The following is a 27,899-nucleotide window of genomic DNA, read 5'->3' as shown; positions in this document are numbered from 1 at the left end:
AAACGGGATCTTCAAAAGCGAATCTACCAACTCCAATCGATAAACCGGTTATGCAAAAGTACCATGCACTTTTAGAAAAATGTACAACTTTCTCCCCCCCCCCCCCCACAAAAAAACCTAGCAATAGACATCCACCATCGGAACCGGTGAAGTAAAGAAATAAAACTGTAATGTACAGCCACCCACCACTCTCGGACTTGTCCTACAACAACTCGAAATCCTGCGCGTGCTGCTCCAGCAACACCTTAAACTGCTTTCTAACCTTCCTTCGTCCGCCGCGAACCGTGCGTCGGATATGCGTCAGAGTCCTGGCGAGCGACACAAACAGGTATCGTTCGCCGACCCACGCGGCGCCAAAGTTCACGGCCGCGACTGCCAGAATGAAGAGCTTGAAGCCGAGCGTCATTTGCGTTAGGACTAGGAGGTTGAAAAGCCAGCGGGGAGGCACCATTAGGATTAATGTCACGATTAATGTTGTCGCTGCAATCATTGCCATGAACGGGCCTACAGATAATTGTCAGTCTCACCCACAGCAAAATCAAAGCACAGCTTGACTCACGGTTCTTCCTCATAGGCTCACGATACGGCGGTCCAACACTCAACACCATCGCCACAAAGATATACTGATAGCACGACGCCAAAAACAGACTAGTATTGTCCGAGCTCTGCACATGGCTATCGTCCGATCCTGGAATCGGCGGCGTATACCACGGCTGCCGCTTGACCGCCTCCCATATTATAAACTGGAAAAACACGCTGATCACAATCTGGCCTACCAATTTGATCAGAATCTTCTGCGACACGAGGTTCGCTGTCGGGCGCTTTCGACTCAGCACGGGATACGGCTTTGCCCAGGCCACTAGAATTAAAAATATGAAGTTAGCTAGGGGTGTGTATGACGACTTTAAATACTGAAGACACTCACTAAAGACGGCAATAGGCAGGATCAAAAACATGTCAATCATCAAAAACTGGAAATCGCCCAAGTTCGTACCAGACGCGTACAAGATTCCGACGGTGGAAAACTGAATGGCAGAGTACAGCGACATATACTTGAAGCACGAAAAGCTCGTGACAAGCGACGCGCGCCCTTCGCGAATCACATCTGGCACGCACGAGATCTCAAACACGCGACTAGTAAACGGTGCCGCGACACTGGCCTCTGCCTCTGACAGCGAGATTCCGACGTCGGCCGCCTTGAGCGCGCCACAGTCGTTGGCACCGTCGCCGCAGAAACAGACAGAGTAGTCAATCTCTTGCAATTTCTCGACCAGTTCGTGCTTCTCATCTGGGGACATGCGTGCGTAGATGTCGGCTTTGATGAGCATGCGGCGGATCATATCAGAAGAAGCGTAGTTCATGATCCATCTAAACACCTCGCCCGTGATGGCAAGCGTATACTTGCGCATCTCTCTAGCCGACGGCCGCGTGGGAGCATCGGGGTCAACTGTAGGCATAAGCGTCGCCGAATCCAGCTTGATGTACGCGTTGTCGATACACTCCCATTCTATACCCAGCTCGTCGCTGCGGAAATGGGGCACAAAGACAGGCGCTCCGGGATGGATGAGCTCGCACTCTCGGGCGACGCTGATCGCGGTCAAGACGTTATCTCCCGTGCACATAACCGTGCGCAAGTCCGCGGCCGAAAGCTCCTGGATGATGCTCTTAGTCGACGGCTTGAGCTTGTTCTCAAAGACAATAAAGCCGACAAAATCCAGGTCTTTCTCGACATCCTCGCGCTTCAGCTTCTGCGCTTTGTACCACGACATGTTGGGCAGCGTCTTTGTTGCGATGCCAATCACGCGATAGCCGCGGTGCGTGTAGCTCTCGAGCGTTTGCTCGTAGTCCTCGGGAAACGAGTCTGGGTTACAGATCTGCGGGAGGATCTCCGGCGCGCCTTTGACGTAGACCTGCATGTCCGAGTCGCGGTACCGTTTGACGACGACAGACATCCGGCGCAGCTGCGAGACGAACTCAAACATCTTGATGATCCCGAGATTGGCTTCGTCGGGGTCGACAGTGGACGGGTCGGCGTCGTTGTCGCAGGCGACGATCGTGCGCGCGAGCTTGCGCGGCGGCAGCATGATCATCGGGGCTAGACTGTCTGCACCGCTCGATCGCAAAGTCGTGTTTTGAGGAGAGGTTGTAGTCGGCGAGTACCGCTCTTCAGCAGATTCAGGAGCAGGCGTGTAGACTTCTCCGTCTTCTGAGAGACCCCAGCCGGTGAACATAAACATCTTGATGTCGAGCGGATCACCCATGAGCTCGTCGTCAATCAGTTTGAGCGAATGACAGCTGGCCATCGCGTATAACATCGACAAGCGCACGGTCCAGTCCTTTTTCAGATCCTTGGCCGAGGCAGGCACGACGTACTTTGCAGCCGGCATGACATCCGAAAACAAGTTTTCGTGGCGATTGCAGACGAGCACGCCCAAGACATCGAGACCGTCTTCGGTAAGTGTACCGGTCTTGTCGAAGCAGACAATGTCCAGTTTCCCGCCGACGTTCACTCGGTTCGGACTGATGCAGAAAATGTTTTTCTGCTTGAGTCGAGCGAGCGCAATGTTTGTCCCGATCGTCAAGGTAGCCGGCAGCGCGGGGGGTACGACGATAGTGATGAGGTCAAGGGAGCGGAACGCAATCAGGCTGGCGGGAAGACCGAGTCGGATAAAGGTGATTGTGTAGAAAATAAAACCAACAGCAGCCATGGCCGACATGAAGGCGATGTAGATGAACGAGTCGCGATAAAACTTGAATCCAGAGGGCTTCGGAAAGAGCATCGAGCGGACGAGGGCACCTTTCGTAGTATTAAAGCCGGTTCTGACAGCGAGAGCGAGCGCGACCGCTTCAGGCTCGCCTTGCAGATCCTCGCCGTCCTCGGGGCTCGACGCGCGGTCCTGAGGTTTGCGCAGACGCACGATTTTCGTGCCGCAAAAGAGGAAGTTGCGCGCGATCTCGGGCGCGAGAGTGATTCCCGAGTCAATCAGATGGGCCATTGATTCGGGGGTGGCCGAGTACTTTGAGACCGGGATCGACTCGCCGGTGAGCATACTCTCGTTGATGATGCCGTCACCGGTGAGCAGCATTGCATCGCACGGGAACTCGGACAGAGACGGGTCGGAGACCTCGAAGATGTCGCCAGGGACTAGTTCGGTTGAGGGGATCGTGGACCAGTAGTTCTCGCGGAGTACGCGCACACTGCAGACCACACGAGAGATTTCGCGGAGCCGGCGCATGTTGCTTTTCGTTTCGATGAGGGTATTTGTTATGCTGATGGCGGATATGACGAGGATACAGGTGGCGTAGTAGTAGTACTCGTCGAGTGACCAGAGGATCATGGAGAAAAGCTGAAAGATATAGAAAGGGTGCAGGACTTCGTCAACTAGTAGCTTGAACACGGGCTTGTCCTCTATATCGATACTGTTTGAGCCAAAGACGGTTTGCCGCTCGCCGACGGTGACCATATCAAGACCCTTGCGGGCGGCGGACAGGTTGAGCCAGGAGGGGTCTTTCCAGTCATTGTTGAGCTCGAACTTGCCTTCGATGGGGTGGAGGATGAGGCGCATGTAGCGGTAGTTGAAGTAGTGGAGGGACTTGATCGTCGGATCGTAGCCGATTTCGTCGGAGGGCTTGCTGCCTGACTTGTGCACGTTGAAGACGGACGACATGGGGTAGTTGTAGGGCTTCTTTTCGACGTTGAGGAATGAGAGCTCTCCCCATTGGTTCTGGGTGGGTTAGTATTAGTATCAAGAGAGAGAGATGATTGAGGGTGAGTGAGGAAGTACTGACCTCGAGAACAACCCAGTCGCAGTTGGATAAGGGAGCTTTGTAGCCTAGTAATGATACACGCCATTTTGGGAGCCAGCGAAGGATGAGGTAAGCGAGACCACCGGTGGAGACGCAGAGAAGGGTGAGAAGAAATAGTCGTAATGGACTAGACTTGTATCCAGCGAGAGCGATGATGAGGTCCTCTTCGGGCAGGTAGACGGTCTGCTGCATGATCTCGGGGGTGCTTGGCTCTCCGGTAGCGGTTGGCGAGATGTCGAATGAACCAGCGTGGTCGAGCAAGGGCCGATCGGTGGCATCGTTGTTTGAGTAGCGCTTGTAGCGGTCGCGGTGGTGGTGGTCGTCGTCGTCGAGAGCCGCGGGATCGGGCGAGTCGTGGATGATGTGCTGGTTGAAGTCGCCGGAGGAGGTGACGGTGTGCAGGCTGTGGATCTCGTCCATACTGTCGCGTTCGAGGGCATGGGCGCGGGCGTAGGCCTCCTCGTCGTTGTCGATGTCGTAGCGATAGGGGTGCATCTGGCGGTCGATGTCGTTTGCGCGCTCGACGGCGGCGGCATCGAAGAAGCGGAAGCTGCGAGTGGAGGAGACGGAGGTGGAGCGCGAGCGCGAGCGGGCTAGGTTGTGGAGATGAGAGTGGCCGGCGGGGTCGCGGAGATGGGCAAAGGCCGAGATGGAGGAGGGGACGCTGTCGGGGGCGGGGCCGTCGAAGGGCCCGTCCTGGGCCATTTCGCCATAGTAGCTGCGTTCGGTGAGGACCGAGTCGCGACGGGAGCGCTGGCGGCCGCGGATGGAGGCGAAGGAGGAGGAGGAGGCCGAGCGGGAGAGGGCGGAGGAGCCATCGGGGTAGTCGGGGTCGTTTGCGAGCGGGTCAGAGGAGTGGTCGACGACGGCGGGGAGGGGGCCGGACTGGAAGGGGAGATGGTCGTGGTCCGGGCCGGAGAAGGACATGGCGGTGCACGCTGACGCTGAGAAGAGAAAGCAGCAGCAGCAGCAGACAAAGAAGAACAGAACAGGGGTTTCCACTAAGAATACAGGAAATACAACAACCCGCGACGAAGCAACAAGCAGGACGAACTCGAAAAGGCCGAAAAAAAGAGTTGTGGACTCAGCGCGGAGGTGCGCCTCGTTATCGCTAAGTCTGCCTCGACGTCATCTTCTCGATTTTAAGGCCGCTTCTGCTGCCGCTGCCGGGTGCCGGGTGTTTGTTTTTGTTTGGTTTAGATTTAGTTTTGGATCAGTTTTCTGTCTTTCATCCTTTGTTTCTTTTATCTGCTCACCCGACACTGTACCATACAACTACACAGTAGCATACAAGCTGACATAATACAGTCCCACCCCTTACCTAACTCAGCACAAGAAGATCACATAAGCAGCACAACTCCCCAGCACTCGGGCTCTTCCGCTGGTCACACTTCCGCTCGGCGGCCCTCGCCCTTCGCGCAAAAGCCCACATTCGAGATCTCCGCCGCCTCTGCCAAAGCGCGTCCGCCACGCGTCTGCTTTGTACACAACGCGTCTGCCCGTCTTCTCCTCGCGGTCTTGTTTACTTCGCACCATCCATCTCTCTTCCTCCTCCCTCCACCTTCCTGCCCTCCCGGCACCGTCCCCGCCACCCCCGGGACCACCCCCCTCCCTTAGTCATTAGCCCCCATGAACGCGAACCCTCCCCAGCAGGCGTTCGCCCCCCAGCCTGCCATGCCCATCCCCACCACCCGCGAGGGCGTCCAGCAGATGCTCATGGTACGTCTTCTTTCCTCCCTCCCCCCTCTTCCCCCCCCTCCATGCATGCATGCATCCACCCATCGCAAAACTTCTTAACTCTGTGCAATCACTAACTATCCATCCCTTCAGCGCTGGCAAACCCTCAAGGCCCAGGGCGCAGAAGAGGCAAACAACCCCGAGTTTGCAAACATATCAAAAGTCCTTCGCGTCATCTCCCGCCAGCAGGAGCTCTACAAGCAGCAGCAGCGCCAGATGCAGCAGCAGCAACAACAGCAGCAGCAGCACGAGTCCATCCAGCAACCTCACAATGATATCCAGCAGCAGCAGCAGCAGCAGCAGCAGCAGCAACAGCAACAACAGCAGCAGCTACTCCAGCAGCAGCAGCAGGCTCAGATGCAGATGCAGCTCCAGCAAATGCAGTACCGCCAGCAGCAACAACAGCAACAGCAGCAGCAGCAACAGCAACAGCAGGTCTCCCAGGCTCCCATGACTGCCCCCGTAAGCTCGCAGTCTCTTCAGATGCCTCTCAATGGCCCTATCAATGGTGCTCTACGTACGTCTTACCCGATTGACTATCTTACTACTACTCTTTCTAACATCCACAGCCTTCAACCCGACCCCACAGATCACCCCCAAGCCTGCCGCGGCCCTCGCTTCTGGCTCACCCAACTCCAGCGTCACGCCTCCGCCCAACAGCCCCTTCACGGCCGAGCAGTTGCAGATGCTCCGTACGCAGATCACGGCCTTCAAGCTAATCTCCAAAAACATGGTCATCCCACCGCAACTGCAACAGCAGCTCTTCGCTCCTCTCCGCCAGCTCCAACAGCAGCAGCAACAGCAGGTTCAGCAGCAACTGCCTCTCCAGTCGCCATCTTCTGCTATACCCGCAACTGCTGCGCCCATGCCCTTCGCTCCCGCTGCTCCAACATCCCCAATGGGCCAGCGTGCAGTGCCGGTCTCTGGCGCGCAGTCTTCGCCTCTCGCCGCGCCGCCCGCCGCCGCTGGTGCTCCCTCGTTGGCTCCCGCTGCTGTCATTCCTCCTACCGGCACCGCCGTCCCTCCAGGCGCGGTCCCTGCTGCCGAAGACGGAGCGGCGACGCCGGTTCCTGGGCCAAAGGCCGTCGGTCAGAAGTATGAGATCTCGTCGCCATATCTGCAAGTTCAGCAGCCAATCCCGTACATGAACTTTGTATCTCGGCAGAACCGCCTTCTGATCCCGTCCATCATGCCGACCGGAGTCGACATCATTCAAGTCAAAGAGGCAATGGAGCAGGCTGTCCGCAACCGCGTCGCCACGAGAATCACCGAGCTCGAGAACTTCCCGGCCAACATCTCTGGATTTGACGCCAAGGATCTCAGCTCGGAACTCGATCGGGACTCTGTCGCAAAGGCCAGCGAACACTCCGAGAAGAAGATCACTAATGGCTTTGCCGTTAACGGAGACGAGCCTACGAATGGCGAGGACGTTGACATGATTGATGCCGACGAAGGCGAAAAGGAGGCTGACGAGAAGCTCAAAGAGCCCTCGGTCGAGACCTCGGTCGAGTTGCAGAAGCAGGCTCCAGAGACGGTCGCGTCAGAGGATAAGCTCAAGGTCCGAGCATTGATCGAGCTCAAGTCTCTGCGCATGCTCGCAAAGCAGCGCGAGCTCCGCAGCCAGGTGCTCAAGACCGTTGTGCATTTTAACAACCTGGCCATGACTGCCTCGCGTGCCTCCTTCCGCCGACTGAAGAAGCAGAATCTGCGCGAAGCCCGTCTGACCGAGCAACTCGAAAAGCAGCAGCGTGCCGAGCGTGAGAAGCGCGAGCGCCAGCGCAACCTCGAGTACCTCGTCGGTGTCTGCAACCACGGCACCGAGATTCTCAATTCCGCGCGCGCGCTCCAGGCCCGGCGACAGAGACTCGGCAAGGCCGTTCTTGCTTACCACACTCACACCGAGCGCGAGGAGCAGCGCCGTGCCGAGCGTACCGCGAAACAGCGTCTGCAGGCTCTTAAGGCTAACGATGAAGAGGCTTACATGAAGCTTCTCGATCAGACCAAGGACACGCGTATCACGCATTTGCTCCGACAGACAGATTCGTTCTTGGACTCGCTCGCGCAGGCAGTCAAGGATCAGCAGCGCCAGACTCGCGACGAGCGTATCGCTGGCGGCCATGCTGTCGACGACCTCATCGAAGACGAGGACGGAGAACAGACTCTTGACTACTACGGAATCGCGCATCGTATCCAGGAAACTGTTACGAAGCAGCCCGGCATCTTGGTTGGTGGCACTCTCAAGGAGTATCAGATCAAGGGTCTTCAGTGGATGGTTTCGCTTTACAACAACAATCTCAACGGCATTCTTGCCGACGAGATGGGTCTTGGAAAGACTATCCAGACCATCTCGTTGATCACTTACCTTATCGAGACCAAGCAGCAGCCGGGACCGTATCTCGTCATTGTCCCGCTCTCGACACTCACAAACTGGAACCTGGAGTTTGACAAGTGGGCACCCAGTGTTCGCAAGATCGTGTACAAAGGTCCGCCCCTTGCTCGCCGAGCACAGCAGGCTGCCATCAGAGCCGGTGATTTCCAGGTCTTGCTCACAACTTACGAGTACATTATCAAGGATCGCCCGGTGCTGAGCCGAATCAAGTGGGTGCATATGATCATCGATGAAGGTCATCGTATGAAGAACGCGCAGTCCAAGTTGAGCAGCACGCTGACGCAGTACTACCACTCTCGTTTCCGCCTGATTCTCACTGGTACTCCTCTGCAGGTTAGTTTCTTCCTATATTGTTATCCACGCAAGTCTGTTGCTAATCTCCTCATAGAACAACCTTCCTGAGCTCTGGGCTCTGCTCAATTTCGTGCTACCCAAGATTTTCAACTCGGTCAAGTCATTCGACGAATGGTTCAACACCCCATTTGCAAACACCGGTGGCCAAGAGAAGCTCGAGCTGTCGGAAGAAGAGACTCTGCTTATCATCCGTCGTCTGCATAAAGTTCTGCGACCATTCCTTTTGCGCCGTCTTAAGAAGGATGTCGAGAAGGATCTGCCGGATAAGGTCGAGAAGGTGATCAAGTGCAAGATGTCGGCGCTGCAGATGAAGCTCTACGAGCAGATGCTCAAGTACAACGTTCTGTTTGTGGGCTCGAACCTCGTTCCTGGCGGAACAGGAACAAAGTCCGGTCTGAAGGGCCTCAACAATCAGATCATGCAGCTCCGCAAGATCTGCAACCATCCGTTTGTGTTTGAGGAGATTGAGAACCTGATCAACCCCGACAAGCTGACGAACGACGATCTGTGGCGAACGGCCGGAAAATTCGAGCTTCTGGACCGCATGCTGCCCAAGTTCCGCGCGACAGGACATCGGGTGCTGATGTTTTTCCAGATGACGCAGATCATGGACATCATGGAGGATTTCCTGCGGTTCCGCGGACTGCAGTACCTGCGTCTTGATGGTGGTACAAAGTCCGAAGATCGATCGGAGCTGCTCAAGCTGTACAACGCGCCTGACTCGCCGTACTTTGCGTTTTTGCTCTCTACGCGTGCGGGTGGTCTTGGTCTGAACCTGCAGACGGCGGACACGGTCATCATCTACGACACTGACTGGAATCCCCATCAGGATCTGCAGGCGCAGGATCGAGCGCATCGAATCGGTCAGACGAAGGAAGTGCGAATTTTCCGACTGATCACGGAGGACTCTGTTGAGGAGATGATTCTCGAGCGTGCGCATCAGAAGCTCGACATCGACGGTAAGGTCATCCAGGCCGGTAAGTTTGACAACAAGTCGACGGCGGAGGAGCAAGAGGCGTTTTTGCGCTCGCTGCTGGAAGCCGAGGAAGCCAAGAAAAACAAGCGGGACGACGACGACGACGAGCTCGACGACGACGAACTGAACGAGCTGCTGGCGCGAAATGACCGCGAGGCGGCTATTTTCCGCAAGATCGACGGCGAGCGGCAGGCGACGTCGATCTACGGCAAGGGCAAGGCCAAGGACAGGCTGTACTCTGTCAACGAGCTGCCGGATATCTACAAGACCGACATGATTGAAGAGATCCTCGACCAGCAGAACGACGAAGGCGAGACCGGTCGCGGAGCGCGGAAGCGCAAGGTCGCGAGATACGACGACGGCTTGACGGAGAAGCAGTGGCTCGACGCGCTCGAGGACGACGAGGACACGATTGAGGAAGCGCTCGAGCGCGCGGCGAAGAAGGAGCGCAAACGTGGTCGGAAGCGCGGTCGAAAGTCGACAGCTGACGACTCTGATGATGATTAGAGTAGACTTTCTTTTCCTTTCTTCTTCTTTCAACTATATAATGTTCTTTTGATCTGTTGTATCTTTACATCCCGTTCTTTTGCTTGTTTTTTTGTGTTTTTTTTTTCCTTTATACTCTACATTCTCTCTTTCTGTTGCACTGGCGCTCTTGATTACAAAATAGTCAAAAAGAGTGTGCCTTTTTTGTATGATATCGTTTGTGGAAAAAAATCTTTTAGCTATATTTTGTGTTGTGAAGTGGATTGAGTCGGAGGTGATGAATAGATTCGTTGACTACTACTTTATACACTAGAGTGATTATAAGTTCTACGTAAGATAAGTGATAAGTTATAAGTCGTTGATTTAGATAAGAGCTAAGACAAAACGAAGTAAATAGCTTATTTGAAGACCTTTCCGTCAGCAATCTCCTTGGAGACGCCGTCGACGACGACAGGCTTGTCCCAGGCCCACATGTCCTCGACAAACTCCTTGTCCTCGGTCTTGGAAGCGTCGAGCTTGACGAACTCGTAAGACTCCCAGTCGGGCGCGACCTCGAAAGCGGGGAGGGCGTCCTGGCCGCGGACGAGGAAGGCGCCGGTGATGCCGGAGTCGTTGGAGACGCCGTAGACGACGAGGCAGCCGAAGAGGAACTTGGTCGAGGCCTGGAGACGGTTGAAGAAGCCGCCGATGAGGTTGGCCGACATGAAGGTCAGGGTGAGCTCATCGTTGTACTTGTAGTTGACGCGCCAGAGCGAGTACTCGGAGGGGTCGTAGTGCTCCCAGAACCAGGGGAGGGCAACGGGGCGGGTGTCCTCGTTGGAGTACTGACGCTTCCAGGCATCGATGGGGAAGCTCTTGGCGGGTCCAAGAGCCTCGAGAGGGTGCTTGGCCTTGACCTCCTTGGAGGTGTCGTCCTCCTCAGCGGCAGGCTTAGGGGCGGCAGCCTTGGGGGCGGCCTCCTTCTTGGGCGCGGCCTCCTTCTTGGGGGGAGTGTACTTGACGGCCTCCTCGATGAAGACAGCGGGAGCGGCAGGGATGGTGTCCCAGAAGGGCTGGTTGGTGATCAAAGTGTACCATCTGGTGATGGCGGGGTAGGTAGCTCTCCACTGGGCGCCAAAGACGTACTGGAATCCACGGGTGAGGATAGCAGCGCTGATGATATCAGCGATGGTAATACGCTCGCTGACGAGGAAGGTGTTGGCGGCCAAGTGCGCCTCGATGGCACCGGCGTAGGAAACAAAGTCCTGCTCGGCCTTCTCGACAGCCTTCTTGTTGTAGGGCTGTCTGCCGATGAGGGGCATCCACCACGCCGAGAGGGCGGGGGCGGCGTCCATGTTGATGAACGAGGCCCACTGGATGATCGAGGCCTTCTCGGCGGGGGTGGTTCCGAGGAGGGTGGAGGGCTTCTGCTGGGCGACTGTATGTTGTTAGCACAGAGTAGATGTCTGCGTCATGTCCAGGTCCAGAGTCCAAAGTCCAAAGTTCTGCCGGGCCGATCAAAGCTGTGAAGAAACTGAGGTTTCTTTTGGATCAGAGTATAATATCTCAACACATGGTGATTAAGACAGGGATAACTACATTTTTTTAAAAAAAAAATTTCATCATATAGAGAAGCAGCTCCCGGCAGAAGAGGACGATGGAAGAGGACGGGGGAAGTAGACGCGGATTCGAAACGACGTAGCAAAGACTCACAGTAGAAAGCGATGGCGGTGACCTGGTGAAGGACGACGCCGTCGGCACCGATGAAGGCGGGGATCTTCTTCCAGGGGAAGTTGGTCTCGTACTCGAGGGTGAACTTGCCACCGCCCATCTCGACGAGCTCGACGTCGAGGTCGAAGTACTTGGCGAGCATCAGCACGACGGCCGTTCTGGGGTTACCCTGGAGGAGAGTTAGAGAGAGCAATTGAGAAGAAGGAAGATGAACAGAGATGAAGACATACAATGTAACCATAAACCTTTCCGAAAGACATTGTTGAAGGACGATGATGAAGAAGAGGTGGTGACGATGGCAGCGGAGAGAAAATATTTTTATATCAGCGACGGCCGCGAGTTAGGGTTCGGGCGCCGTGCTGAGGTCTACGCACGTGCTCAGTCGCAGTTTTCTTCCGAGGCCGCTCACGAAAAAAATATCCAAACACCCGTGTTCGGTGGACTATCTCTCGACGCATCCCTACTCACGCCATTCTCGAGGCAGACGACAGCTCAATTGCGGATCCGGATGCTGCGACTAGCCACGAGTGGACTACTTCGCGCGACCCCGAGGACGACCGCGGTGGTCGCGCGGGCTCGCGCTATGCGCCGACCACTGCATCTGTCGGCGGTGCGGTTCGGCAAGGTCGACGCAAAGACAAACGAATTCAGCTTTCGGTCGCCGCAGCTTGACCATCGCCGTGTGGTGTATGATCAGTCCGAAAAAGCCGACGAGGTCTGGGACGAAGTCGATTACTATACGAGCGAGAGAAGGCAAGGGTACTACGAAGAGGGTATGGATCCTGAGGAATACGATGGAGAAGAGGGAGAGTATGAGATGAATGGAGAGCAGGGAGAGTACGAGATGAATGGTGAAGAAGGAGAGTACGAGATGAATGGAGAAGAGGGCGAAAATGAGATGAATGGAGAGCAGAGAGAGTATCAGATGAATGGGGAAGAGGGAGAGTATGAGATGAATGGAGAGCAGGGAGAGTATGAGATGAATGGAGAAGAGGGCGAAAATGAGATGAATGGAGAGCAGGGAGAGTATCAGATGAACGGGGAAGAGGGAGAGTATGAGATGAATGGAGAGCAGGGAGAGAATGAGATGAATGGGGAAGAGGGAGACTATGAGATGAACGAAGGAGAAGAAGGAGAGTACGAGATGAGCGAAGGAGAAGAAGGAGAGTACGAGTTGAGCGAAGGAGAAGAAGGAGAGTACGAGATGAACCAGGAGATGGAGGACGAGGAGATGTTCCATGAGGCGATGGAGGCAATCGACACCGGGGACGTGCTGGAAGACCCCGAGGAAAGCGCTGAACTGAGTGCGATGGACGACGACCTTTGGAATCTTGATGCGTCAAAGATTGGAGAGCCTCATACGAAGGAGGAGTTTGCGAATATCTTTGAGCCCTTCCCGAACGAGCTCCAGGTTGACGATCAGGTCGCGCCGCTGGTGCGGGTGGTGCCCGAATCGAGCGCGTTCTACATGCAAAACATGGAATACATGGAGATTCTGGTGTCTCTCAAGGCGCTGGAGCGCAAGTATAAGCATTTGGCCCGGCTGCCGGAAGCGTGGCGCATCTTCCAGCCGATCTCGCAGAAAGAGTACTTGGAGATGGGCATCAGCGACAAGCCGATTACGTATCACGAGTTTATGGGTCTTATCCGGAACCTCGCGAGTATCCGGCCAGACGTGATGCCGGCTGAGGTGGAGGCGCTGGTGTCGCGGTTTGCGCGGAACTACTTGAAGGCGAAGGTCGACAAGCGGGAGCCCAAGGTCGACAAAATGGGCCGCTCGTTTGGAAAGGGCAAGCGCAAGGAGTCGATTGCTCGGGTCTGGATCGTCAAGGGCAGAGGCGATGTGTTGATCAACGGCAAGACGCTCGCTGATACCTTTGTTCGCGTGCAGGAGCGCGAGAGGGTGGCTGCGCCTCTGCGCGCGACCGGCATGCTCGACGAGTACAATGTTTTTGCGCTTGTCGAAGGCGGCGGCAAGAGCGGTAAGTGATTTCTTGTTTCTCTGAGCTCAGTCGAACCACGAGACTGGGATGGCAATAGCGTTTGTATATTGACGCCTTTCATATCGCAGGCCAGGCTGGAGCCCTTCAACTCGGGCTGTCCCGTGCGCTGCGGGCGTATAACCCTGGACTGGGCAAGATCCTCTACGATAGTAAGTACCTTTGTTTCGGAGATAGTGCGCGATGGGGAACGACACTGACAGGTTATATTTATCACAGCCGGATACCTGAAGATGGACCTGCGCAGAGTCGAGCGCAAGAAGCCCGGTAAGCGGAAGGCTCGTAAGAGCGAACAGTGGGTCAAGCGTTGATTGTGCTGTTCATTCTTGCGCATTCGCATCAGCATTAGAAAAGAGGATGACGATGGCAATCGGCTATCGTTGTCTGCAAAACATCTGTAAATATAAGAGTAAATGTATTGTTTCTTAATTTGGTTATTGCTGGATTGGTCTGGTTTCGGCTCACAGTGAGGATCACGGCGAGTCACGATTCTAGAAGACGGAGTGTTTACTCAACTACTACTTTCATAACAACTGTTTGTTTGTTTGTTTGTTTGTTTGTCTGTTTTATTCTTCTTCTTCTTCTTTATTCTATCATAACTCACTAACAACAACAACAACACACAATGCTCTTCAACAACTGAAAACAGCAACATCCCGGCTCCGGATCACCCCATCGTGCGGCGCCAGATTCAGGGGCCTCCGTTCAGCCACGGCACGTGATTCTGTTTACATTCGAGCCGTCCTCCTCCCCTCGGCCACCATTCCTCGTCCGGCTCCTGCTCCTCCTCCGCTGCTTCTGTCCTCGTCCTCTGCTTCTGTCTCTTTTTATGCATCCGCAAGTGCTCACAGCACTTACCACAGCCACGACGCCGATATAGAAGATCTGCAGCAATTACTCGACGAAGAGGAGCTGGCTTCCCCAGACGACCTGCAGCAGCCCATGGTCTCCCTCGAGAGCCTGCACCCGCAGCAGCAGCTTCCTCTGCAGGACCGCGCTCTTCTCTACCGGCCTTCCTCATACGTCCCGACAATGGACTCCCCGGCCATCTACGACCAGCAGCAGCACCAGCAGCACCAGCCAGGCGCCTTCTCCTCCGTTTACTACCCAAACCTGCCCCAGCAGCAACCGCTCTACCTGGCAACCTTCCCGCAGGACGACTTCACTACCGCCCCCAACTACTCCGCCCTCGGCCACTTCCCCGCCGAGCCCGTCGCCCAGCCTCCTCCTCTTTCGTACTCGCCCGTCGTCTTCCAGCAACCCCAGCTCCCACCCCAGCAGCTCCAGCAGCCAGTCCTGACCGTCGCCCAGCTGCAGGAAATGCTCCTCCCTCTCTACCGCGCGCACTTCCCCGACTCGTCCATTCCCACTGCCCTGCCCGCCATTCTCTCCCACCTCCTCTTCGTCACCCGCTATCTCGCGCTCAACGTCGTCGACCTCGGCCTGGCTAGTGACTCCCTGCTCTCATACGACTCGCGTCTGCAGTTCTGGCGCCTCTTCAACCGGACGTGGATCAACCTCCTCGCGCGGGCCCACAACACCCACGCCACTGCGAATATCGTTGCGCTCTCGCGGTTTCAACTTGACGAGTGCGCGGTCGATATCGTCGCGCTTGCGGATAATCTGCAGCAGTACGGCCTCGTTGACTACGAGCTCGGCGTGTGGGAGGATCGGATTATAGAGTGTATGTTCTGACACTTTTCATAGACTTGTACTGCTATAACTAACTGTTTTTATCTCACAGGGATCATGACTTTGTTAAATAGCATCCCCGAATAATCTTGCTGGACCTCGCATCGTGTATTTTACTAGTACTCCTTTTCATCCTTCATTCCTTCCCCTGTATCTCTATGTTTTTGTACCTGTGCTATACGTCTTTATTTGGTGGTGTATCTATGCTTTATAATCTCCTCTCCTTAGAATTATTCTTTGTCTTGCCTCGATTGTCCTTCTTATATAATACTGTAACTCGTTTAATTCATAATGCCCCTTGCCGGCCCGCCCGCTCTGCTAACTATTCGTATCGTACATCTCCTGCTCTTGATCTATCATCCTAAAACATGTCGAGCGTCATCTTCTGCGCGATATCGGTGTTTGCAACCATATCCACAAACTCGCGGTAGCTGATCTTGCCGTCGCCGTCCTTGTCCGCCTCCATGATTGTCTTGTCGACGATCTGCTGCAACTGCTGGTCCTTGAGATTATTCCCCACCATCATCTTCATCACGATGAACAGCTCGCCGTTCGAGATGAACCCGTCCCGATCGATATCGTAGACATTGAACGCGAACCGCAATTTCTCGTCCTGCTCGCCACGACTCGAGAACGCAGATAATCCCGCGAGGAACTCCTTGAAATCGACATCTCCGCCGCCGTCCTCGTCAAAGATCGCAATGAGCCGCGACGCGAGCGGGTTTGTTGCAATCGCGGGGATCGCAAGAAATTCCTGGGACTCGATTGTGCCGGAGTTGTTTTTGTCAATCTTCATGAACCGCTTGCGGAGGCGGTCGACTTCTTCGTGGGAGAAGTTGGTGTTGGAGACGATTGACTCCATGAGTTGCGAGCTGTTTGCGCCCATCTTTCCCTGTTCTGTTCTTGTCTGTCCTAAGATTCCGATAGAGAGTAGAACACCAATTGAATTATATTATCAACAGCACTTGATATCCAGCACAGTCGATTATCTTGCACTTCGCAGCGATGCGGCTACAAATCGGCCAAGGAGGTGGATCGTAAATTAGCACGTGCCCCTCGCTGCTGACATCGTTTATTAATGCTTTCGCGATGACTGGCCAGGGGTTTGTACTGAAATTATTTTTTGTTTGATATTGAAGACAAAACAGGAAGACAAGAAGAAGCAGAGAAGAAGAGAAGAAGAGAAGAGGATATAACAAGAGAATATAGCAAGAAAAGGAGACAAGAAAGGCATTCACAAGGAGGATATATACCCCCTAGCAAACCACCACTCAAATACTGAGCGCATCTGATCTCTGACTCAGATTCAACACCATGGCCCGCGACAAACCAGCCCCGACAAAGCTCTCAGAGCAAGAGCGATTCGTGTCGTGCATCTCAGATATCGCGCTCGCGCTCGTCGAGTCGCTGCAGACCTCCAACAAAGACGTCAACCTCAACGGCCTCGTCGGCCGGCTGTCGAAAAAATACAAGCTCAAGCATCAGCCGCGGTTGACGGATATCATCTCGGGCATCCCTGATCAGTACAAGAAGTATCTGCTGCCAAAGTTGAAGGCGAAGCCTGTGCGGACGGCGTCTGGTGTTAGTCTATTTCTTTTTTTATATATTTCGCTGAGCACATGCTAACGTTTGCAGATCGCGGTGGTCGCTGTCATGTGCAAACCACACCGATGCCCACATATCGCATACACAGGCAATATCTGCGTCTACTGCCCCGGCGGTCCCGACTCGGATTTCGAATACTCCACACAGTCCTACACTGGCTACGAGCCCACGTCGATGCGCGCGATCCGCGCCCGCTACGATCCCTACGAGCAGGCGCGCGGCCGCATCGAGCAGCTGCGCCAGCTCGGCCACACGGTCGACAAGGTCGAGTACATCATCATGGGCGGCACGTTCATGTCCCTGCCGATCGAGTACCGCGAGTGGTTCATCAGCAACCTGCACAACGCGCTCTCGGGCTACTCGACCCCCTCGCACTCGACCACGCTCGCGTCCGCCAAGCTCGTCGACGAGGCAGTCACAATGTCGCAGTACTCGCAGACAAAATGCGTCGGCATCACGATCGAAACCCGGCCTGACTACTGCCTCGACCAGCACCTGTCCGACATGCTCCGCTACGGCTGCACCCGCCTCGAGATCGGCGTGCAATCAGTGTACGAGGACGTCGCGCGCGACACCAACCGCGGCCACACCGTCAAAGCCGTCTGCGAAACCTTCTGTCTCGCCAAAGACGCGGGCTTCAAAGTCGTCTCGCACATGATGCCGGACCTGCCAAACGTCGGCATGGAGCGCGACCTCGATCAGTTCCGCGAGTACTTTGAAAACCCGGCCTTCCGCACCGACGGCCTCAAGATCTACCCGACGCTCGTCATCCGCGGCACGGGGCTCTACGAGCTCTGGAAAGCAGGCAAATACACTTCCTACCCCGCGACCGCGCTCGTCGACCTCGTCGCGCGCATCCTCGCCCTCGTCCCGCCATGGACGCGCATCTACCGCGTCCAGCGCGACATCCCGATGCCTCTCGTCACCGCCGGCGTCGAGAACGGCAATCTGCGCGAGCTGGCTCTCGCGCGCATGCGCGACTTTGGCGCGACCTGCCGCGACGTGCGCGCGCGCGAGGTCGGCATCCAGGAAGTGCACCACCGCGTGCGGCCGGAGCAGGTCGAGCTCGTCCGCCGGGACTACACCGCCAACGGCGGATGGGAGACTTTTCTCGCGTACGAGGATCCGAAGCAGGATATCCTCGTCGGCCTGCTGCGTCTGCGTCTGTGTTCCGAGCGCACGACGTTCCGCAAGGAACTCAAGGGCCAGCGCACGAGTCTTGTGCGCGAGCTGCACGTCTACGGCAGCGTGGTCCCGCTGCATTCGCGCGATCCCCGGCAGTTTCAGCACCAGGGCTTCGGCACGCTGTTGATGGAGGAGGCGGAGCGCATTGCGCGCGAGGAGCACGGGAGCGCAAAGATCAGTGTGATTAGCGGGGTGGGTGTGAGGAACTATTATGCGCGGCTGGGGTATTTCTTGGACGGGCCGTATATGTCCAAGATGTTGTGATGTATATAGGTTGTAGTGGGATGGGCATTGTAGGCGTTTATCTGTATTTACGATTTTCATTAATGTCTGCATATTATATTTCAGCTTGTGGATTTACTAATAAGTAGACGCACAACGATAGGATTGACGGTAATAGTCATTTCAATACAACAAGTTCCAAAACGAAACAAGAATGTTACATTAACAAGTACAATAAACTGAGGAGTAAAATAGGAGTAGTAAATAGTAATAATAGCAGTCAGTACTAGTCGAAATAGTAGATAAATAGGAAAAATAAACAGTACACTCGGCAACAGCTCTATCTTCACACACAGTGCTCTCCGCCCCAATCACTAAAATACACGATCCGACCGTCCTACACTTGTAAATCTCAAAGAAAGAAAAGAAAAAGTACTATTAAAACAAGAGTAAGAAGGAGGAAACTCAATTTCCGGGGTACTTCTTCTCGTCCGCGAGCAGACGGTCTTTCAAGAACGACTTGATTTCAGGCTTGCCGCGATTAGACTTGACGAATCCATTGCAGAGGCCGACGCACTCGCGCCACCAGTCCTCGATACTGTTGACGGCGTAGGTGCGGGGCGCGTCGAGGGCCGCGGCGCTGCCGGCGGTGGAGGTGACGATCGTCTTTGAGTCGATTTCGTCGCGCACCCAGCGCCAGAAGGCGGCGGCGAAGAGGTAGTGGTAGTAGTTTGCGGGCTTGGTCTTGAAGCTGTAGAGGTTGTTTGTGTAGGTGCGGATGCCGCAGTCCTTGAGCTGCGACTCGGCAATGATGGTGCCGTTCTCGTCCACCTGCGGCTCTGTGGTCTCGTACAGCCGTTTCCGGAATCCAGAGACGCCGTCAAAGAGTGCTTCAGAGATGGCAAGATCGTTCTTGAGCGTGCGCTTCATGCGGCCGTCCTGCGAGTACGCGAGCATGCAAAAGTCCTCGGTCGTGCGCAGGAGCTTGTTGTTGTAGCCGACCGCGAACGTGTAAATCTCGGACTGCATCACCGCCCAGAGCTTTTCGCGGCGCTTCTCGTTCAAGAGCGCGATGCCGGTCTCGTACGAGGTGCGCGACGAGTGCGGGAGCGCGCGATAGGTCGCCGCCACCGGGATTATGAGGTCGGCGTCCGTCAGCGGCAGGTTCGGGTTGGCGGGGACTGGGCTCGAGCCAGATACGGGCGCGTTCGAATCAATCACGGATTGGAACGTGAAACGCGTGCTCTCGTCCGGTCCGTCGTCGTCGTACTTGACGCGTTTGCTGTTGTGTTCGGCGCTGGGAGATATGATAGGTCAGTCAGGGTTGCATAATGTTAGCCTTCTATTAAATTGTGAGAGGAATAGCTTACTCGTAATCGTCACCGTCAGAGACAGACATCTTCATGCGAAGGGTCTTGAATTGACCCTCGGCGAGCGAAGGACGAGGCTGGGCGGCGGAAGAAGGGTTGCCATTGGATGCGGATTGAGGGGTCGACGCCGAGCCACCAGCAGCAGCAGAGGACGACGACGAGGCAGCGGTGGCGGCGGTGGCCGAGTCATCAGCCGGCGTGTCGAGATCGAGGAAGCGACGGAGCAGGGCGAGCTCGCAGTAGACTGCGTTTATGCGCGTCGAGAGGTCCTCGATGCGGAGCTGGCCAGCTTTGGCGAGGGCGACGTCGCCCAGGATGGGAAGGAACTTCTCGTTGATGGATTGCACGCGCGAGCGGATTTCACGATAGTGCGGGGGCTGGCGGCGGCGGGGGCCGTTGCGCGTGAAGGCGATGGAGGCGCGGCCGCTGCCGGAGAAGGAGGAGGATGGCGTGGCGGAGGAGGCAGGAGCAGGGTTTGGCGTCGCGAGGGCATCAGGGCCGGCGGTGGACGAGGACGCGGGCGCGGGGTTGGTGCCGGGCGCGGAGGGGTCGTCGTCTGTGTCTTCGGGGTTGATGGTGTTGTTGTTGGTGGTTGTGGTGGTGGCGGTGATGTTGTTGTCGTCGTCGTTGTTTAGGCGGTCGTCGTCGGAGTCGTCGTCGTTGAAGTTGGAGGAGGCAGGCGCGTCGGGGAAGGCGTCAGAGGGAGCGCCGTTGGATGTCTGCAGACGGGAAGGCGATGGAGGGGCAGAGGAGGCGGGGTCGGAAGAGGAAGGGGAGGGATGGGCCTGCATTGCAGCAGGGGAGGCAGCAGAAGCCATTGGGGTGGACAGGGAGCGAGGGATGGAGGAAGGGTGTGAAGAGGAGGAGATAAAGAAGAGAAGCAGAAGCAGATGATAGTGGAAACGAGGAAGAAGCAGGAAGAGCTATGAACAAGCGCAAACCGCAAACAAGGAAGAGTAAGCACAATTAGGATAACAAATACAACTGAAGAAAGAAAAGAACAAAAGAAAGAAAAACAAAAGGAAACTGGAAATAAAAATAAAAATCTGCTTTTGCGTAGTTTAAAAGCATCTTAAAGAATCGAGTTTATTATCTTTGGCCGGTTTATCTGCGGTTTGGGTTTTGTGTTGGGGTTCCAAGTAGTGTGGTTTATACACAGTTATGCTATTTCCTAACTCGGATCCTCCTTTGTTTGCGTCTTCTGTTCGTTAAATACTCTTTACAATTACTATCCGCAGTAGTACCCGCTCAATCTACTCCTGTCCTCGTCTTATTCTGCGCTTGCGTGGCGGTGGCTGTCGTGCGGCCACATGTGACAAAAGATCTGCGCTTATTTATGCCTCTTGCAATCTGCAATAGATATTATGAATATATATACATCATATAAGTTGTTAACATGTACTCTCAAAACAGCTTCGTCATCACCAAAAACTAATAAACTAAAACCCACTAAACCCAGTTTATCAGAATCTCAGAATCGTCGCCCCTCACCACCTTTGTTTTTCGCGAAAGAATGTCGTCGACCTTCTCGCGCACGCCCGCCTTGCCGTTGAAGTCGAGCTCAAAGTGCGCAATCACCTCCTCCTTTGTCTGCAGATACGGGCCCGAGTCCTCGCTCTCGCCCAGCACGTACTCGCGAACGTCGCTCTCGCTCGGCAGGCCGTTGTGGTACGGGTACTCGTGGTAGTCGCCCGTCTCAAAACTGTCGAGCATCTCGTAGACATTATTATACTCCTCAGCCAGCTCTTCGCTGAAATACACACTCTTGATCTCACTGTCGGAAGGTGCTTCCGCCCAGTCCGCCCGGCCGTTCTGCTTCTCAACCACGCGGTAGGTCACGCCCTTCTTGAACTCGCCCTGTCGCATAAAGTGGTGCGCCAGGTGCATGTCGCGCTTGAACATATCCCTGATGCTAATGTTCCGGCTCGTTCGCACGAGCTCTAATGCGACCTTCATCGACAGCGGGCACCGGAGCTTCATAGTCTCCAGTGTCTTCTTTGCAAATTCGCTCTCATCGGCCTCCAAAGCCTTCATGATCTCCTCAAGCGACGAGTGTGAGAAGCAGCGGTCGATAACATCGCCGGTCTGGCCGCCAAACGTGTACTCGTATCCTTCCGGCACCGGCACCTGGAAGTCATCAATTCCACCGTTGAGCAGCGCATTGAGCTTCTTCACTCCGAGCGGGTCCTCAGGCGAGTCGAGCATATCCGCGCGCCCGCTCAGCTCCACAATGCGCGCCTCCACGTCCTGCAGATTGTCGCTCTTGACAAAGTGCGTCGCAACGCCAGCCATGTAGGCGTCGTAGCCGTTCAGGCGCTCGCCCGTCATCGCCAGATACGTGCCGAGCTCGCCGTCGAGCCGGGAGAGGAAAAAACCTGCGCCGACGTCGGGATAGAATCCGATGAGCGTCTCCGGCATCGCAAACACCGTCTTTTCGGTCGCGATTCGGAACGGCGTGTGCATCGACAATCCGGCACCTCCGCCCACTGTGGGTTTTCTACAGTCAGCAACTGAACAACGTAAGTAAAACTGATGTGCGCAATCGACGTACTGGTAATGCCGTCCATGATGGCGACAACGGCCTTGGGATAGGTAGCAATGAGGGAATCGAGAAGGTACTCGTCAACAAAGAACGCGGACGAATCCTCGGGAGCGACGTCGAGCAGAGCTAGGACTGTCAGCAGTGCTCGGTTGAATGTAAAGTAGAAACAAAAAAGACTTACAGGCAACGTCGCCGCCGGCGCAGAGAGCGCGGCCACCGAGGCCCTTGATGACGACCACCGCGGCAGCGGTATCTCTCCAAGCCTACAGAAGCAGATGGTCAGTAAACCTCAATGCTCGAGTAGGTCTGATCGAGCGAGTAGACGTACGGTCAACCGCGGGATGATCTTCTCGACCATCGACAGATTGAGCGCATTGAGCTTTTTCGGACGGTTGAGCTTGATGAACCTGGTCAAGGCCGCGGACTCGAAAAGCACGTCGTCGGGGACGTAAGCAGCGGCGGTGGACTCCATCTGCGAGGATTATGTCAGTCAGGGCTGGATGCGGAACAGAAGCGGGAAGAGGGGCAGTAAAAAGAGGACGTACCCGGAGAAAGGCGGTGTTTGTGATCTTTGCGCGGAGAGGCATTGAGCGGCGGAGGGAGGACCGGAAGAGCGGTCTTGCGTGAGGGAGGAGCATGGGAAGAGGAAGAGGAAGAAGAGAAGAGTCGAGGAGGAAGATGAAAAGGCGGAGGAGGAGACGAAAGCGACCGAGGTCCAGGAAGAGGAAGTTGGTTGAGTCGATAAAAGTGGTCGAATAGTTCGGGTTGGGCTTTGCTCACACTCACAGGCTGCTGCCAGTGCGTAGATCTACTCACGGGGTCTTATAGAATACAACTATCCAGATTATAATACAAGAATAATATACAAACAATAAAAATAACAAGAATAGTATACACAAAAACGCCTAACTCTTTTAAACCCGCATCCGCAGCTTCGCATCCCGCTGCTCCCGCAACATCCGGCTCTGCTCCTGCAGCCGCGCTATCTTCGCCTGCAACTCGGCCTCCTTCTGCCCCGTCCACCCCGCCGGCCTCTTTGATCTCGGCCTCTGCTGCTGCTGTTGCTGTGACGACGACGCAGACGACGACGGAGCAGACGTCCAGTCACTCGTAGCCGGCCTTCCGCCACGGGCACCGCTACGCGCACTACTCGCCTCCGCCTCCCGCCGTTCTAAATCCTCCTTGCCTTTCCTCCGTCGACTATCAAACGCAGCCTGTCGCTCCTGATCCCTCTTCTTTGCGTTCCGCTTGTTATCGTACTCCTGCCGCAGCGTGCTCGAAAGCAGCACCTCGTTCGCGATCGACAGCGCATGGAACACCTCTACCGCGTTCGCTGACTTGTTCTTGTCCGGATGGTATTTCAACGCAGACTTGCGATACGCGCGTCGAACCTCAGACTCATCAGCTGTGTCTTCAAGGCCCTGTAATATACAACAGTAACAGTTAGCTATCATCCATCTATAATCAATCCATCCTCACAGAACAGGTGTGGCGGCGTACCAGTAAATGATAGAAATCATATTTCTTTGCAATCTCCTCTCGCTCTGCTGCCGAGAACGACATCTTCTTGTTTTATATCTTCCTTCTCTTTATACTCTCTTCCTCTGACTGTTCTTTGCCAGACGTGGCGGTGAAGAAGAGTGCATGTGTAGGCAGGAATCAACCCAGCGCGCACACTAACTACTCATCCAGGGCTTAAACTCTCTTTCTCTTCTACCTCAAGAGAATTACTACTCATATTAAAAGCATTCTACAACAACTACTGCTATCCTCGCATTTAGTAAAGAGATTATACAATGAAGATACTCAAATAAGATTTTTATTCAGACTCGCTGTGAACACTATCAATTGAAATATAAATATGCCTTCCTTTCTAGATATCCTCCAGCTCATCCCTGCCATAACTTTTTTACATTTCTCCACTACCAGGATACACAAAAATGGGTTATGCATTTATCGGTTCTATAAAATAAAAAGAATCAGTCAGCAATTCATCCTGTCATATCTTCATAATCTTCTGTAGAACTCACCTTGACGAATCCAATGTCCTTGGAGTACTCCCGGAAGCACTGTCTGCAGATGTTGAGTCCGTACTTGCGGATCAAACCAGCCTTGTGAGCGCAAACACGGCTATATTCATCGTTAGCAATATATTCTTCTGATATCCTCCTATGATCGCAGAGTAGAACAGAACACCAATCATCATTGACAACCCTCCACGCAGTATTCCCCTCCACGCAACCAATTTCTTTCTTTTTCTTTCCCTTTTCACTCATTCCCTCACTCCTGTTCTCTTCGCTCTTGTCTGTTCTGTCTACTCCAGCATCAAACATCACTGAAACAACGGGTAACATACCACTGACGCGATCCCTTGCCGTACTTTCTGGGGTGCGAATACCAAACGTCCTCGTGAGCCATATTGAAATTATAGGTTGTCGATTAAGAAATGAAATCTGTTCCCCAACACCTCAGTCAGCAAACCGTACCGCACATCGTCTTGATAGAAGCTCCGTCTCTCTGTCGCCGTCGTCGTGTTCGTCGTCGTTCTCACTGCTCTGCCACCAATCCTCCCCTCTCAACCCATCCACTCCGAACAAACGACCAGACAGACAAGACTTCTTCTTAAACCATCAAAGAACAACACATACCGATTCAAAGATAAAAAGTCGCTGGTGAATAGAGACTTTTTGTTTGCTTGTTGCTGGGACAGAAGTGACGATATTCAGGAATTCGAGAATCAGACTCTGCCAGGCCGCCGCTGTCCACTCTCACTCAAAAAACGCAGTCACACTCTCGCTCAATTGTATTATGTAATGATGTGTAGGGCTAGTCACGTGTGTAGGGTTACAGCTACGCGCAAACCTGGGGTCGAATGCACGGATCTATTTACGCGTGCCCTAACTCGTCCTCGTCCTCGTCCTCGTCCTCGTCTCGTCTGCCCGCGGACTATCGCATTACTATCAATCATTATTACCATGAGTGGCCGCGACTCCAGCAGGTCACACATCCACATGACAAACCCGCGCACTGCGCTCTTTTTCGAAACATGGGCCAGCGACAACCTCCCCGACGACGAGATCGCGATCGCGCCCGAATACGAGCCCATCAACCCCGAGGACGAAGACGATGTGGTTCCAGACCAGCACGCCGCGTTCGGCATCCTGCTTGCTCAGCTTCGCAGGTATAGACCGGCAGCTTATACAAGTGCTTTACATCAGGGATCGATCTCTGCTGCGAGCGCTGCGAGTGCGGCGGCTGCTATTGCAGCTGCAAGTCCGGGCACGCTGCCAATGTCGTTTCTGAACGCGTCCGCTTGGAAAGATCTTGATCTGCAGGATCTGATGAATCAGGGACCCAACAGCGGCCCCGAAGACGAGCAACCCATACCTAGCAAAATCAATGCCAGTGCTCCGTTTGCGAGAATAAGCTCGGTGGGCGAATTTTACCACGAGCGGAGGGAAGATATGGGCGCGGCGCGCAGAGCACCGACGATGATTGCAATGGGACCAAGAGCCACCGGTCGCCGAGGCGGTCTCGACATGGACGATGAGGATAATAGCATTAGCCAAGGGTCTACCGCAGCGTACCAGAGACATTCGCGGACAAGTGCGAGGGCTCCTAGGTGACAATAGGTTCTGTTTGTACTTTGCTGTTTGCATGGGTTGGCGTTTCGGGCACTTGGTTATTAATCTATGTTGTATGGTTCTGTGGTTTTTATATACATTAAATAGAATACCATCTCTCTTACTCGCTCTTTTTCCTGCGCTCGACCTCCTTCGTCAGCGCATCAATCATTACCTCTTTGGGCGGCTCCAGGCCAGTCCATAGTCTAAACTGCTCGTATCCCTGTCCGAGAAGCACGTCTGTACCTCTGACAACCTTCCACGCACCACCAGACTTTTCAGCAGCTCGCATGAGCGGCGTGACGTCGGGCTTGTACGCCATCTCGACAATCACGCCGCCTGCATTGCTCGACAGCAGCGATGGAGGGAAATCAGACTCTGTCATCGCGTCGCCGGGCACGTTGCCGACAATCACCTGCGGGGAAGACGCGCCGGCCGGCCAGCTTGACGGGTCAAGAGACTCAATGACGACTACTTTGACGCGGGAACTGAACTCGCGGCTGATGTCTTGCGCTTTAGAGACGGTGCGGTTGTAGATGTAGACCGTGGGCACGCCGAGCGAGTACAGAGCGTAGATTGCTGCTCGCGCTGAGCCACCGGCACCAATGACAAGCCCGGATTGAAGCGGTGGAGCACCAGAGGGAAGAGCGGCAGAGATGCAGTCTCTGATTCCAGTATAGTCTGTGTTGTCGCCCTTGAGGACGCGCTTCGAGCTGTCGCTGTCGTCGACGATGATGGTGTTGACGGCCCCGATCATCGACGCGGCATCGGAGACCTGGTCGAGGAAAGGGATGATTGCAAGCTTGTGAGGCAAAGTCACAGACGCGCCGCCAAAGGAAGGAGCGGAGAGGAGAGCGCGCGTCTCGTCTGGCTCGAGCGACGGGACGTCGTGGATGGAGTAGTGGTGGGGAAGACCGAGAGCGGCGAAGGCTGCATTGTGGATCGTGGGCGAGAGGGTGTACTGGATGTTGTATCCAAAGATGACAAACTGCCTCGGCGACGGGGTTCCAGCCATTGTGCACTTAACAAAACAGCAGAGGAGAAAGAGAGGAAGAAGATGCCTGGTGTGAATAGTTTCTGGACGAAGACGAGATGAAGAGAAGAAGCCCCTGCACAAGCGCACAGCTGTTTGAGCCGAGTTTCCTCCCCCCGCATTCGCCTCTTCTGTCAGTTTGACTCTCTTCACCGTCGTCATTCCCGCGACCACCGGCTGATCCCTCGAGTTTGCACACAGCTGAACTACAAAATAGATGTCTTCCGCACGGCAATCACGGGAGATGGTTCTCCAGGTGCTCAGAGCGCATCCTTGTCTGTATGTCGAGAGCTGATCTGTGTGTTATCTCGCGTACCTGTGTCTAACCCACGACATCCAGGGCCAAGTCATTAGCTCTCTCACTCATGTCTGCATCCAGCGAGGTCTTAGCATGCTACTCTGCAGAGTTTGTGCAGTACCTCGGTCGCAAGGATGAGCAGAGGGGATTCAAAAAAGTGCCGTTCGAACGCAGCAGGGTGCTCAAACTAGCAGCCTACGGCCTCGCTGTCGCCGGACCGCTGCAACACTGTATGCCCCGTTCCTCCAGCAATAAACCAACTGTGCGATACACTAATGCTAACTCTGATCTTCTTCATTCGCGATACAGACGCGCTCCGTCTCGCTGGCCGCCTGTCGCCGCCTGGAACGCCGCTCCGCCGACTGCGGCTCTTCCTCACAACCCTGATCCTCCTCCCAGCGCTCAACAGCGCCCACGTCGCGAGCATGGCTGTCGTCAGCGGTGCGCGCAGCAAGGCGCAGATCAAGGCTACCGTGCGCCGAGCAGCCATGCCGGCCACCTACGCGACTGCTCCGGTGCTGCCGTTCCTCGCCGTCGTAAGCGTCGGATCGCCAAATGAAGAGGCGTGGCAGCTTGCGTTTGCCGCCATCGTGACCACGTTCGCGACCGTATTCCGCGCCGCCTGGCTTGCGAGCAGATAGAACAAACTACTGACATGAATACATCACATACACCTGCGCCCATACACACACACGCTCGCTCTCGCAGCCGAGCCATCGGGCATCTCGTCTCCGTACGCGAGGCCCCAGCATAGCGCTGACCGAACTCTAAACTCGGGCCAAAAAAGCCATTCCACGCGGCCTCATGTTTTTCTTGTGTTGATGCTCCCGCCTTCTCCCCTTCCTCCACAGCACATCTCCTGCCTTCCCT

At 54.9% G+C, this 27,899-nt stretch overlaps 14 protein-coding genes across 14 annotated transcripts; 6 read left to right on the top strand and 8 right to left on the bottom strand.

Moving 5' to 3' along the window:
• Positions 1–70: 70 nt before the first annotated feature.
• BZA70DRAFT_273564 (P-type ATPase-like protein) lies at positions 71–4,978 on the bottom strand. Its single transcript, XM_064911849.1, has 4 exons — positions 3,790–4,978; positions 926–3,725; positions 560–859; positions 71–504 (listed from the first exon to the last, which is right to left on the bottom strand). The coding sequence occupies exons 1-4, from the start codon at positions 4,732–4,734 to the stop codon at positions 203–205; spliced, it is 4,347 nt and encodes a 1,448-aa protein (XP_064771409.1). The 5' UTR covers positions 4,735–4,978; the 3' UTR covers positions 71–202.
• BZA70DRAFT_254527 (SNF2 family ATP dependent chromatin remodeling factor snf21) lies at positions 4,979–10,053 on the top strand. The gene is made up of 4 exons (XM_064910764.1): positions 4,979–5,526; positions 5,638–6,052; positions 6,114–8,266; positions 8,322–10,053. The coding sequence occupies exons 1-4, from the start codon at positions 5,437–5,439 to the stop codon at positions 9,768–9,770; spliced, it is 4,107 nt and encodes a 1,368-aa protein (XP_064771408.1). The 5' UTR covers positions 4,979–5,436; the 3' UTR covers positions 9,771–10,053.
• Positions 10,054–10,090: 37 nt separating this feature from the next.
• On the bottom strand, positions 10,091–11,744 carry BZA70DRAFT_273559 (elongation factor EF-1 gamma subunit). Its single transcript, XM_064911848.1, has 3 exons — positions 11,690–11,744; positions 11,442–11,628; positions 10,091–11,166 (listed from the first exon to the last, which is right to left on the bottom strand). The coding sequence occupies exons 1-3, from the start codon at positions 11,717–11,719 to the stop codon at positions 10,148–10,150; spliced, it is 1,236 nt and encodes a 411-aa protein (XP_064771407.1). The 5' UTR covers positions 11,720–11,744; the 3' UTR covers positions 10,091–10,147.
• An 821-nt stretch (positions 11,745–12,565) lies between these two features.
• Positions 12,566–14,083, top strand: BZA70DRAFT_273555 (ribosomal protein S5 domain 2-type protein). The gene is made up of 3 exons (XM_064911847.1): positions 12,566–13,441; positions 13,531–13,611; positions 13,679–14,083. Exons 1-3 carry the CDS (start codon positions 12,664–12,666, stop codon positions 13,768–13,770), a joined length of 951 nt encoding a protein of 316 aa, XP_064771406.1. The 5' UTR covers positions 12,566–12,663; the 3' UTR covers positions 13,771–14,083.
• Positions 14,084–14,086: 3 nt separating this feature from the next.
• Positions 14,087–15,545, top strand: BZA70DRAFT_47371 (uncharacterized protein). Its single transcript, XM_064915141.1, has 2 exons — positions 14,087–15,143; positions 15,204–15,545. Exons 1-2 carry the CDS (start codon positions 14,402–14,404, stop codon positions 15,236–15,238), a joined length of 777 nt encoding a protein of 258 aa, XP_064771405.1. The 5' UTR covers positions 14,087–14,401; the 3' UTR covers positions 15,239–15,545.
• On the bottom strand, positions 15,122–16,152 carry BZA70DRAFT_273552 (uncharacterized protein). Its single transcript, XM_064911846.1, has one exon. It carries the CDS (start codon positions 16,035–16,037, stop codon positions 15,513–15,515), a length of 525 nt encoding a protein of 174 aa, XP_064771404.1. The 5' UTR covers positions 16,038–16,152; the 3' UTR covers positions 15,122–15,512.
• BZA70DRAFT_245059 (uncharacterized protein) lies at positions 16,153–18,260 on the top strand. Its single transcript, XM_064910618.1, has 2 exons — positions 16,153–16,732; positions 16,787–18,260. Exons 1-2 carry the CDS (start codon positions 16,466–16,468, stop codon positions 18,203–18,205), a joined length of 1,686 nt encoding a protein of 561 aa, XP_064771403.1. The 5' UTR covers positions 16,153–16,465; the 3' UTR covers positions 18,206–18,260.
• Positions 18,261–20,616, bottom strand: BZA70DRAFT_309091 (uncharacterized protein). Its single transcript, XM_064914874.1, has 2 exons — positions 19,534–20,616; positions 18,261–19,460 (listed from the first exon to the last, which is right to left on the bottom strand). The coding sequence occupies exons 1-2, from the start codon at positions 20,349–20,351 to the stop codon at positions 18,629–18,631; spliced, it is 1,650 nt and encodes a 549-aa protein (XP_064771402.1). The 5' UTR covers positions 20,352–20,616; the 3' UTR covers positions 18,261–18,628.
• A 1-nt stretch (position 20,617) lies between these two features.
• On the bottom strand, positions 20,618–22,948 carry BZA70DRAFT_273548 (mitochondrial 3-hydroxyisobutyryl-CoA hydrolase). Its single transcript, XM_064911845.1, has 5 exons — positions 22,621–22,948; positions 22,404–22,547; positions 22,257–22,338; positions 22,085–22,201; positions 20,618–22,019 (listed from the first exon to the last, which is right to left on the bottom strand). The coding sequence occupies exons 1-5, from the start codon at positions 22,711–22,713 to the stop codon at positions 20,983–20,985; spliced, it is 1,473 nt and encodes a 490-aa protein (XP_064771401.1). The 5' UTR covers positions 22,714–22,948; the 3' UTR covers positions 20,618–20,982.
• Positions 22,722–23,830, bottom strand: BZA70DRAFT_47765 (DnaJ domain-containing protein). Its single transcript, XM_064915142.1, has 2 exons — positions 23,576–23,830; positions 22,722–23,496 (listed from the first exon to the last, which is right to left on the bottom strand). Exons 1-2 carry the CDS (start codon positions 23,636–23,638, stop codon positions 22,990–22,992), a joined length of 570 nt encoding a protein of 189 aa, XP_064771400.1. The 5' UTR covers positions 23,639–23,830; the 3' UTR covers positions 22,722–22,989.
• Positions 23,831–24,028: 198 nt separating this feature from the next.
• Positions 24,029–24,493, bottom strand: BZA70DRAFT_287674 (ribosomal protein S14; the record flags this gene model as incomplete). Its single annotated transcript, XM_064913973.1, has 3 exons — positions 24,029–24,037; positions 24,106–24,205; positions 24,432–24,493. 3 exons carry the CDS (start codon positions 24,491–24,493, stop codon positions 24,029–24,031), a joined length of 171 nt encoding a protein of 56 aa, XP_064771399.1.
• A 444-nt stretch (positions 24,494–24,937) lies between these two features.
• On the top strand, positions 24,938–25,810 carry BZA70DRAFT_273542 (Apc13p protein-domain-containing protein; the record flags this gene model as incomplete). The annotated part of the gene is made up of 1 exon (XM_064911844.1): positions 24,938–25,810. A coding segment is annotated over exon 1 (647 nt), but the record flags the coding sequence as incomplete, so codon positions are not given.
• A 9-nt stretch (positions 25,811–25,819) lies between these two features.
• On the bottom strand, positions 25,820–26,713 carry BZA70DRAFT_265649 (putative pentafunctional AROM polypeptide; the record flags this gene model as incomplete). The annotated part of the gene is made up of 1 exon (XM_064910977.1): positions 25,820–26,713. One exon carries the CDS (start codon positions 26,711–26,713, stop codon positions 25,820–25,822), a length of 894 nt encoding a protein of 297 aa, XP_064771397.1.
• A 282-nt stretch (positions 26,714–26,995) lies between these two features.
• On the top strand, positions 26,996–27,808 carry BZA70DRAFT_46737 (uncharacterized protein). Its single transcript, XM_064915139.1, has 2 exons — positions 26,996–27,259; positions 27,339–27,808. Exons 1-2 carry the CDS (start codon positions 27,097–27,099, stop codon positions 27,668–27,670), a joined length of 495 nt encoding a protein of 164 aa, XP_064771396.1. The 5' UTR covers positions 26,996–27,096; the 3' UTR covers positions 27,671–27,808.
• The last annotated feature ends 91 nt before the right edge of the window (positions 27,809–27,899 follow it).

The sequence above is a fragment of the Myxozyma melibiosi genome (genome assembly GCF_037950935.1).
Source record: "Myxozyma melibiosi strain Phaff 52-87 chromosome Unknown BZA70scaffold_1, whole genome shotgun sequence".
Taxonomy (NCBI): domain Eukaryota; kingdom Fungi; phylum Ascomycota; class Lipomycetes; order Lipomycetales; family Lipomycetaceae; genus Myxozyma; species Myxozyma melibiosi.
The sequence above is the reverse complement of the archived record's forward strand: the minus strand, read 5'-3'. Positions and strand labels throughout refer to the sequence as shown.